This window comes from Argiope bruennichi, chromosome 3 (genome assembly GCF_947563725.1).
Source record: "Argiope bruennichi chromosome 3, qqArgBrue1.1, whole genome shotgun sequence".
In the NCBI taxonomy this organism is placed as follows: Eukaryota; Metazoa; Arthropoda; class Arachnida; order Araneae; family Araneidae; genus Argiope; species Argiope bruennichi.
The window spans coordinates 46,215,256-46,227,874 of NC_079153.1; the positions used below are offsets into that span (position 1 = coordinate 46,215,256).

Genomic DNA, 12,619 nt, shown 5'->3' on the forward strand with positions numbered 1-12,619 from the left:
GTTAACTTTTTATAAAATTTGAATCACTGATGTTTGTAAGATAGAGGATAGAATGCAGCTTTACAGTCAAGAAATTAGATTTTGTCTGTTACAGTATTCAGAAAATTATCTGAATTCGAAACTTGAAATGAAATATAAACCAGATATTGTGCTTGCGAAGTGTCTAGCTCGGCTGATGTACTAAGTAAATGCTGTTTAACTTCATCACTGAATTTTCAGAAGAGACAAAAGATATCTGCAACTACTTGACTCAATAAAAATGTTGCAGTACTTTCAAGTAATAAACAGTGCGTCTACTTAGCTAACGTGATCCAATAGCTAATTTCTAACCATTAGAGAGAGAGAGAGAGACACAGTTCAATTGAAAAAGGGTTTTAAATGACATGAAGAACCATATTTTGTGCTGTTGGTCAACAGATGTATTTCTGAAAAAGTTATGCGCTATCTTTTTACAAGATTAATTTTATAAGTATTTCGGGAGCCTCAGGAAAAAGTGTAAGAGATCATTTTCAAAGTGAAATTATGTACCATTCTGTTACTTTTTTCAGTTGTTCATTAAAATAAATTGTTCATTAAATTAAACGCTGAGAAACCACTGCATTTCCCCAAAGTCACAGTGTGGTGTGGGCTCAGGTAAATGGTGGAAAACGATGACAGTAAAAACTCAGCGTTATTTAACGCTTCTGCTCGAAAAGGTTGTTCCATGTTTGAGGGTAAAAGATGCGTTTCCTGCTGTTATGTTTATGCAAGATGGAGCAACAAGTCGCACTGCTACTCCAGTCAAGGAATTCCTGATACAGACGTTTGGGGAAGAGAGAATCGTTAGTAGACGTTGCAAGTTTCCATGGCCTTTTCGATCACCAGATATGACACTAGCAGACTTTTGGCAATGGGGAAATTTAAAATACCGGGTATATCGATCCCGTCCATCCAATTTGTCAAAATTGAAAGATTAAATACGCGAGAGATGTCTTGTATATAGCCGGATATACTGTACTCTACCGTTGCTGGATTTGTGACAAGCCTGTAATGGGTAATCACCAGTGGTGGTGGATATGGTGAACAGATATTGCTATAATAAATGATTTGATAACATTATTTTCGTTATTTGCTTGTCTGTTCTTTCACTTATGTACGAAACGCCATCTATCGTCGGTTTTTAAATTAATTTTTTTCTTACCTAAAAAAATCCAGTAACTTAACGATGCTAAATCTTCAAACCGTTTTTTATTTTGCTTAATTTTACGTGTTTCATGATTTTTTAAAGTTATCACGGACTTTTTGCCCACCCGGTATATATATTTCGCTTTTGGTGGCCACGACAAGAGTGAATTTCCGGTACATTATAGAAGATGACATGTAAAAGCTTCTGTAGGAGTATTTAAGCCCTCTGCCGGCCGTACACTTTTGTCGCATTGGTCATAAAAGTTCATTACAGGTAAATTGCATCTGAAAGTCTATATCTGCTCTATTGATAGTTATTATATGAAAAGATGTTCATGATATGCTATGAATTATTTTAAACATTTTGACAGTTGAAATTTTTAGAGTGATCAGAAGATCCCCAACAAGTGCATGGAACCTAAAAGTATTATTTGAGACTTCATTTCTGGTAGAAATACTATTAATAGCGTTTGGGACATGCTTTCTAGCTCGTCATTTAGACTTTTAAAATTTAGTGTTGAAACTGCGGGATATCCAATTATGCGTATTTGTTGTATAGTCTATTACAAATTTTAGTTTGTTTTTGTATGTTTACTTAAAGGGAAAAAAAGACTTTTCCAGTTCTATGATGTGCCATCTTAGAAGAAAGACACAAATTTTAGCATCTATCATGTGTCTTCGCAAACCTAAGATACCACCGCAATTTTATATCAATCTCATTCTGAATTCATAAGGCGATATTTAAATATGAAATAAGTAAATTTTATTCAATTAGGGAGCAAAATTAAATTGTAATATATCAATTTGATTCTGAATTCAAAAGGCAATATTTAAATATGAAATAAATAAATTTTATTCAATTAGGAAACACATTTAAATTGTAATGTCACTCCACTCCATCTACTGACAATTCTTTGATGTTCGATGTTACAATATACAACGATAATACGAAAACTTTCCAACATTGATATTTTTTTCGATGAATGATAGTGTTGCTATTATTTTTTAAAATTTTGCTTGGGTGCAGTTCTCCCTTTATTGAGTTTCAATTATTTGTGTAAAATGTACATTTTTAAAAATCAGCGAGCCTCTTTAATACATACATTTTGGCTATTTTAAACATGATTTATTCCTTAAAATATTATGAAATGCTTTCTGCCATGTTTCACGTTACGTGTTTTTTACTGTTTTTATCAATGAATTTATTTATATTTTTTCCTTAATATGGGAAGATATTCAACCAATATTTTGACTAAACATAAGCTGTTATCCTAAATTTAATCCTCAGAGTTCCAGTTATTGTGACCTATAATATATAAAGGGACTAAATATCCTTACTTTGAATGCTTCGAATAAGCTCATCTGCCATTATATTCAGAACTATTTTGCAACAGAGCAAACAATTCTCATTGAACATGTTTCAGATCTCTGTTATTAGAATGAACTGATCTGCTCGAAATACTTCGAAATAGTAGATTTGAAACCGTACCATAAATAACTTGTGATTTCTTCAAATAATTTACAAATAATTATTTCAAGAATACAGTTTAGACACCAAGTCACACAATGCAGTTTATTTCTAGAAGTATTTTTAGAAATAAAATAATCTAATTCGTCTAAAAGTATACACCAATACAAATACTGTTGCAAGTTTTAATTTCGATCAGGATCATTTTGAAAGATAGTTGTTCTTGACTGTTTTTCTGTAGTAGTACATTTCGCATAAATTCTGCGAGTCACGAGCAAATATTTTCAGATAGATTTCTTTCTTTCTTTCTTTCTTTCGTGCGTGCGTGCGTGCGTGTGTGTGTGTGTGTGTGTGTGTGTGTGTGTGTGTGTGTGTGTGTGACGTCGGTCGCTCAACAGGCCTTATTGTTTCGCTTAGAGCAACTAAATTTGGCACAAATATATTTTGGAAAATGAAAATGTGCACTTCAAAGCGTTTTTTTATGAATTAAAATTAACCTAGATTCTGTTGCTTTCGCTCGGTAACTTCCGAAGATATTCCCGCACAAAATAAAAACTATTTTAAAACCTCCCCCCCCCCAAAAAAAAGGTTATTTTTTCAATGATTCCAGTTTAGCTACTATAAAATACCTTATTCTAGGTTTAATTAAAATTAATTTTATAAGTATATTTCATAACAAATATGTTTATTATTTGAAAAGATTCCCAAATCGTTTGAATTTTTTCAACGAATCTTTGATCGCGGGATTTTCTTCTAGTATTAAAAGGTAATGCAGAATTCTATTTAATATCTATGTTCTATTCCGTCTAACTTAACGAATAAAAAAGTGAAATTCCTGTATCATGAAGGTTAGAAGATAGGTGAATCCGTCATTTGTGCTTTTAATAATGTTATTATGTCATAGAATTGATCTCCATTCGGTAATTCATAAACATAAAAAACAAACTATATAAGATAATTGAAACAACATGACTATAATCTCTTAACTGACATAATCATGGATATAAAATTACATCGGAGCAAATAGCTAATTAAATATACATATATCTCTGGCTAATGACCTAAAAAATAGATTAGAAACGCATCGTATTTTGCAAAGGCAGACTTTCTAGGTATGCATATTTATAGTACGATAATAATGAACTAAAAAAAATAATATCTTTTATTTAACAGATACTTTGTGAATAATTAGGAAAAAATCAATGACAAAAATAAAAATCGGGAAATAAATAAAGAAATGTGCATTTGAAATTCATTTGCAATCAAAATGGCAACTCCCACCTTTCTAGTGTAAAGGCAATGATCCTTGCTATGAATTTGTGACTACTTATGCCTAATAAGATTGATTTAAGATATTTAATATTCATTTTAATGATATAATTTAATTTTTAATATTAATGATATAATTTAATTTTTAAAATTATTTATCATCAAACACTTTTTGATATTTTAAATATAATAAGGTTTTTATTAAATAAAAATAGCAATAGAACAATGCGCAGTGAATAGCTACATTGTAAATATCCAATAATAATATGATTTTTTTCTTATTTTTCAGTTCTGAAGGAAAAGAACATATCCTGACAGCAGAAAGCCATCGCGCTATGATGACGTGGGCTCAAGCACTACAAGTGAGTCTTTATTATACGATAATTGTTATTTTATACCTATAATTGACATAAAAAATAAGCCAAATGTGTTATGCATTTATGAAGTGGGTTATATTGACATTTATTCAATAAAATATATTAATAGTTGTATAATTTATCCAACTTTAGTTTCGGAATTCTAATGGATTTAACAAGTTTTAAGTAAAATTTCCACATTGTAAATAAAAGCAATGTTTGCATTTTCATTTTAAATGGCAAGAATATCTAAAAAATAATGTTTCTTAGTTATGTGTGATTTTACATGTTTATTTCCTTATGGAATTCTAAAAACTGATTTATTCTTATATTTTGTTTCAGATTGAATCGATTTTAATGAAATAATAAGTCTTTATTTTGATTCTGTATTTCTGTAGAACATTAAAGACATAATTATGAATTTTATTTATTCCTCTTTTATATATGACGATTTTAGTTCAACTTTGAAACTAATATATGTATACTTGAAATCACTTTTTTTTCTTTAATGTTTGCATAAAATATTTGCTATCCTAGAATCTAAACGTTGTATCATTTTTAATAATAATTTATAAGTATTTCTTACAACCTAATAATTTGTCTTTCATGCAATAAAATTATTAACAACCAAATGTTATTTAATTTTTCATTAAAATTAAAAGAAACCGGGTTTTTTTTTTACTTCATAAAATTGATATTATATCAGGAAAGACATCTATAAATTAATACAACTTTGCTTTTCCCAAGACTTTAAGTAAAAAAAAAAATTATATAAAAATCTAATATTCGATGTATAGTTACTATAAGAAGTAAAATAAATTGATGCAAATAGTAAAAAATAAATAAAGACATCTTTGAAATTGTATTAACGATGATGAGGAACAGGAATTAAAAAGTATTTAACTATTTTATACTCAGATCATTAAAAGATTCAATAAGAAGATTTGCTTTACAAATGCAATATTTCTTAATTTGAGGTTGTTAAGTGCATTTAAAACCCTCATTTTAGTAAGAGATTTCCAAATATTTAACTGTAAGGTTAATTTTTAATTTATGCCCTCAGTGGGAAAATTTCATTAGCTTTTAATCCGCCAGTTACATTAAGAGAAAGCAAACTTAACGATACGCAATCCAAATGTATTAAGATACTCAGAAATGCTTTTCTACAGACGTGCACAAGACAGCACTTCAAAGATTAATTAATTTTCCTCTTTAACTTATTTCAGAAAGCAAAGAACGAATTTTTATATCTCTAACTGTCCATATATTAGTTTAGTCCGCTTAAACTTTACGATATGTCATTTAAATCGTTAATGCTACTTTATTCCGTTTTATAAAGTAGTAATGATTTCTACAGTCAAATGATTTCAAGTGCAACTATGTTTAAGTATTTAAAATGTCGGCTGTGAAATGTCATTAAAATGGATAGAATATTCATGAAATCTTTATTAAACTAAGTGAAGAGATATTTAAATTTTCCACAAGAATACTCTTCCATTAAATTATGAATTGTGTGGCAGAGGGTAGAAGTGATATTCCTTTATAAGTTTTGAAAATATATATTTATTTCTTTATTGATTTTGTAAAAATTTCTGCAATCTTTAAATACCTTTTTAAATTTATTTTCAAATCTTGAAACATTATCTATCAGTTTTCACATCATCATCATTTCAATTATCTTACAGAAAATTAACAGGTCTTAAAGGAACTTCTTTGTCTTTCTATCATAAAAAATATTGGTGAGATTGCACATAACGATATATATTTTAAGTGACATTTGCTTATGGAAATACATGATCAGGGCGAAAGGAAATTTATAAATTTTATATTCTTGTACTTTGATTTTAATTCCTTGCTTATTATGCTGCTCTTGCATCAAATTATGAATTATATGGTAGAGGATATTAAGCCTTATTCTTTCCTACGTTTTGAGATTGTAATTTCCTTGCTTTATTAATTTTGTGAAAATATTTAAATATCTGTTTAAATTTATCTGTAAATGTTAAAATTTTATCTATTAGTTTTTTTAAGAAAATTAGCAGGTCTTTAAGAAGCTGCTTTGTCTTTCAATCATAAAATATTGTGGCAATTTTTCTCAACGAATTATATTTTAAGTGACATTCATCTATGGGAATATATGACAAAGACGAGAAGAAATTTATAATTTCTGAATTAGTAATTCTTCTTGTACTTTAATTTTAATACCTTGCTTATTATGATGCGCTTCAAAAGCATAATGCTTTTTAACACTAGAACTACCAAGACGTCATTTTGACGGTTTTTTAAATTTCAAGCTTACAAATTTTCATATAATTTATATATTATTCTAGAACTTTTTGACGACTTTTAATTAAATACAAAAACAATTTCATATTCCTATTCAATTCCCACTCAGCCGTTTTAACTTCCATAATAAGTATGACCTATACCTTTTTATACCAAGACTTGTCAAAATGGCGGCTTTATCAATTTCAATGTTTATAATATTTTATGGATCATGTCATCTCTGCAATGTTGGACATCAATACGTATTTACAGTCATTTATACATAGCTTTCGGCATTTCCTGGATAAAATTGATTTACATATTTTATATGAAATTATATTGATTGATCATATATCGGCAACCGTTATAATGGGATCTATTTTATTCCGATTATGATTCAGTTTAGAACTAAAAGCTCTGAATGGATATCCTATAAATGCAAATAAAAACTGGTTTTCTTGGGGTTCTTGGGTTTTTTTTATTAATAATTAATGAATTATTGTATTAAATATTTTGTATTAAATTATATTCTTTTATTTACATAGACTAATCCAAAAGTTAAAATGGAAATCATGATGATCAAAAACCCGCCAACTTGACGGATGTGATAAAACTAGTTATATATTTAAAAATAGTATTTCTAGGGTAAAAGATATACTTCACACTCTCGGAGATTTTGAGAATAAACTTGAAACAAATTTAACAAGAATAAACTCTAGGAAAATTCTAATTATAATCTTGGTTAAATATAATTATTTATCAACACGAATTGCAAATTGTTCCGCTGTGATCTAACGAATTTCCGGACAGCATGGTAAGATGTTGTTGTTGTTGTAGTTGCTTATTGGCGCAAAAGTCATATTCGGCTATGCTGCGCTAATCAAATGGTAATACAGCATGGTAAGAAAATTAGTTATCAAGCAAGGACAAGAATTGACAGGTGTCAATAGAAAAAAAAGTGTCAGAGAGGGATAATCGGTCTAGAAAATAAATGAAAAATGATGTTGCACTGTTAGCGTGTTTATATATTGTGTTTTGTTTTGTTCTGTCCTGTCTTCTTCCATTTACTAAAAAGGTAAAATAAAAACTATTGGGACAAAAGCCGTCACACTTTGTCTCCAATCACAGTTCACTCATTAACCCTTCCTCGGGCTATGGAAAGAATGCTTCTCACCAATCAATTTACCAATCTCTGTATGAAGTTATGTAGGTTTATATAAGTTCTGACAAACTTCCCAATAAGATGCTTCAGTTCCTTATCTCATATAAAATGGAGCGATTCGATTTGTTACTTAATTATTAATGAACCAAATTATTCAAATTAAATTTATGTAATAAGCTAAATGAAAAATTTTCTTAAGTCAATTTTAATCCTAAAATATTTTAATATACCAAGACTTAAAAGATGGATTCTTAAAAGGTGAAGAAAATGGTAAGAAAAAGAAACCTTACATCCAAATTTAATAATAATTTCTGAAGCTCGATGCAATTACGGGACCAGAAAGAAAAATTTTATTTCTATATCCACAAAAAGAATAAAATTTAGTATGGCATTCTCTAACTTTGAGGTGTAAAATACAACTTCGTTGTTATAATCGAATCCATCTTTTCAACAGAAGTACTTGCGATTCCTTATATATGCAAAATTCTCATATGACTCCATGAGAATTTTATTCCGATTATGATTCAATTTAAGACTAAAAGCTCTAACTGTTAAATGTAATCAGGACGATAATTATCAAACTGTTTTTCTTCGTTTTTTAAAATTAATAATTAATTAATTAATTATATTAAATGTTTTTGTTAAATTATGCTTTTTTACTTGCATAAACTAAGCCAAAAATTACAATTAAAGCCATAAGGATCAAAATGCCGGCAATTTGACGAGTGTGGTAAAACTAAATATATAGTAACTACCGTCAGTTCTACAATAAATTTCATTTTTCTATAATTAAAGTACCTTTGTTTCGCTGATATATAAAGCATTAATACATTCTACGCCGTGATTTTCTCCTATTATTTGTATCATATATCTAATCAGATTATGTTTTCGTTGCTATCCCTTAACTGTACTAAAGAGAGGTCATTTAATTAGGTATGATTTATTTAGAAAATGTGAATCAGAGGTTACTCTCTTGGCAGCCAATATACTAAATGCAAATTCATTGTTGCTGTTTCTAATGGCATTTGCCATGGACAAGTTCACTGACAAAGTCGGCGATTTTAAGCAAAGGAAGTGTCTTTTGTTTTTAGTAGCGCCAATTAGGGCCAAGAGTACATCTTAGCTACTCACGCATCACATTCGCTTGCACAGCCGCTTTTTACAGGTAGGCACATTCACAAATCTCACAGATAGAACAGATGAAAAACAACCATGCCCGAACCGGGACTTGAACTCAGAACGCCGAGATAACGAGGAAGACGCACTACTCCTATGGCAGGAAACCGGCATACAAATTCATTCAATAACTAACTGAAATCTTTCTTTACAAAGGTCAAGTATCTCATGTTGGAGCTTCAAAATATTTTAAAATAAAAAAAAGATTTTGTCTAACTTGAATCGTGGATTGAGGTGGCATGATGGGTTTCATGTTCGTGACCAGCTTCCACAGAAGAACTGTCGTATAAGTGAGTCTGGTGCGAGCTACGCGTTGGCTTATTGCGTAAATGACTAAAAGCGTCTTCCCGCTGGTGTGGAAGTTTGGAGAGTGGGCACAAGCTCAGGAATCATCCTCATCGTCTGACCTCTGCTCAACATTACGAGATCCATCCCAAAATAGCCCTAATGTTGCTTTAACTAGCCTTAACTTGAATAGTAGATGCATTTACCAATTTCAGAACTCGCATAATGATTTCTTGAAGAAGTGAGGAGAAATGCCACATTTTCAAAATAATCGATGATGCATGTTATTATTTTTTAGATTTTAATTTATTTGTTTGTTTACTTCACTTCCCTCTTCTGCCTTTTTTTTCTCTCCAGATTTTCAGTTTTATTACTCCCAGTTGAAGTAATAAAACGATAATGCTGTCTGGGGAGAAATATCCTAGTAAACGTGCTACAAAAATTCATTCTCTTGTAGTATGCTCAAGACTTCTGTAGAATTTACGAATGCTCATTTCATGTAGAATATAAGGATATAAGCTCCTTAAATAATGCATGATTCTAATGTTAGACTGCTTTATACAAAACTGTGAAAGGTTCACTTGTCAATCTATGAAGATGGTCAACCGGGCGGATCCAATGTCCCTTATTGGATACTTAAATAAAAAAAACTGTTATAAGGTCATAAAATTTAACTAAAGTATTTCTTGTATTCCAAAGTCAACAAAACAAACTTTGAAAAAGTAGATATAATAAAATATTATATTTGTCTGTATCCGCAATAATAATAACATCAAATGTATGTATGTTTATTTGCCACTACAAAGAAAACCATTGGATCTAGAATTTGAAAGAAATAGAATTTGCAGGTTGCGAATGCAAACTTCGGATCGAGTCTTCTGAAATTTCGACTAGAATTTTAATTAATAATTATTCGAAATATTGTCGACTCCCGAATGATTATTTTAAAAATATTATCACAAAAATCAAATTTTATACCATCTAAAAATTTTATAATGTTTCGAATCACTCCAGTAAAAGAATTTTTTTACACATTCTTCAGTTTTATTTCATTTCATAGACAGTTTCTTTAGGGTGGCTTCGAACTACGATATGAAACGAATTTTTCATATGTCGAAGTATCTTGTGATAAGTTATTATTTTGTCATCGTTACGTCTGTTTCATAATAATAGAGGTATTTTATAGATTTATCCTTCAGATACTGTATATGCCTCAGATATGAAGAATATCGTTTTCATTTTTCCCAATTAGTCAAAAACTTACCAGGAGAAATATTTTGATAAAAGTATACAGAAAATACAACTTTTCACTTTTAAATATTTTTTATCCTGATTTTATACAAAAATGATGGCGAAAAACTTGCTCTATGCATAAAATAAAAAAGAAGCTTCCTAATTAAAAATTTGCTTACTTTTATTCCATTGTTTTTTTCCTAACAGTTTCCAAAATTGGTTTTTAACGCAGAAACTATATTTTTACAAATAAAAATGGGTGTGCATCTGCTAAATATGTAAAGCTCAGGGGAAAGTATGAAAAGCATTTGAATAAGTTTTTTAATAATTATAAATATAAACGCATATTTATTTTCGGCAGCGTATTTTCGGTGTGTTGATAGCACTGACAATAAAGTAATAGTTTTCATATACTATACAGTCGCAAATTTCTCATTGAAATATTAGAATCACTTTCCAAACTAAAATTTGATTTTTCAAAGGGGTTAAAGAATAATTCTATGTGTAATGTCTTTGAAGTGGTTAAATTTCATTTGTGAAGTTGAAATATAATTGGTTTAGTTAGTTAAATTAGTTTGGTTTCCAATGAAGAGTTAATGAGTTTCCTGGTCTTATGAATGTTGCTTTTAATCTGGAGCTCAAGTCCTTATCATTTGTTTGGCTTCGAATTTAATATTTAGGATGTTAGGTAAGAAGTAATCTCGTCGAATTGATAAGAATGTAAGATTATGATTTAGTCCAAAACGTCCTTTTTTAGCTACAAAACTTGTAAACACACAACATCAACTAAAGGGTTATTTTAGTAGAAACAACATATTGAAATTATTTAAATGTTCAAATAATTGTTTATCAAAGGAGCATATAAAAAATAAACACATTTTGTAACCAATTTTCAATTAACTATTTAGAAACATAACATGAATCAATTCTATATACTTAATGTATGTAAATATCTTTAATGAAAATAATTTGGACCTTGTGTAGGTGAATTCTTTTACTAAAATAAAAGCTAGTCTCTCTCTCTTTCTCTCTATGTGTATATGTGTGTGTACTGACTTATGAAAATATGAAAGTGTATATTAATTTGAATAAATACATTAAATGAACTTTGAATTTTCAAAATATAATAAACAATTCTCGATTTCAAAATCTATTTTATTGAAAATTTCAGAAAAATTTCAAATCTTTGATGTGCATTTTGGTAATATTATCATATGAAAATAACCTTTGCATCATTTAAAAAAAATTTAAAAATACCTTTTTAATGCTATCAGTTCAGAAGACTTGCTATTTATTTTCCTAATTTCAATTTTTTTTTTAAGAATTAAACTTTGTACAATTTCCAAAGATGTTTTTCAATCTTGAAATGAAGATTCAATCGTTTATTTAGTTTCTGCAAATATTTAGTAGTGGGCTTTTCTTCAATTGTTAAAAGTTAATAAAGAAACGTTCTGTTTTACATCTCCTTAAATTATATGAAAAATAACCAAGTGAAATTACAAAATTACGTAAAACAATGAGATTGGAATAAACCGGTTTTAATTGACGTCATGAGACCTGCCTCCTTTAGTAAAATTCATATGTAATAAGCAGAAAGTTTTAAGGCGCACATTAAAATAACACTGCTTTAATTTTTATCTCAGTTTTATACGTGAAAAAGATTTTTAGAACATACCATGGAAGTTACAATACTACGTAAAATAATGCGATTGAAATTGCACGTTTTAATTGGCGTCTTGAGACGATCCATTAGTTAAATTCATATATGTATTAAAAAGAACATTTGTAAGGCTAAATTTAAAATAACACTGCCTTAATCTCTATCGTAGTTTGATACTGAAAATACTTTCTTCAGCGAACCATGGGCATCAAATGATGCATAATACATTTAATTGAAATTAAACAGAGCAAACATTCCCGCCAAAGATGACTAATATTTAATTTAATAAAAACGAAAACAATTTATAAACTAAAGCAACTCATAGTTTGTACTTTATTTGAAAGAACCGCGGACATCAAATAATGCATAAGATATTTAATTGAAATTAAAAAGAACAAACATTCCCGCCAAAGATGACTAATATTTAATTTAATAAAAATGAAAACAATTTATAAACTAAAGCAATTAAAAGTTTTTTATTCTGTTTTATGACATAATTATTCTTTTCTTATTTCATAATTTTCCTTAAACCCTGATCAAATCCGGTGTCTTATTTTTTCGCAAAAAACGTGATGATTCAT

The 12,619-nt window shown here is 28.9% G+C and overlaps 1 protein-coding gene across 1 annotated transcript in view; it reads left to right on the forward strand.

Annotated features, from left to right (window-relative positions):
• LOC129962825 (uncharacterized) overlaps positions 1-12,619 on the forward strand; it is a 424,996-nt gene that overhangs the window by 378,510 nt on the left and 33,867 nt on the right. Inside the window, exon 3 of the mRNA XM_056076824.1 lies at positions 4,191-4,263. Coding sequence (XP_055932799.1) covers positions 4,191-4,263 — 73 coding nt within the window. The remainder of the gene's footprint in view (positions 1-4,190; positions 4,264-12,619) is intronic.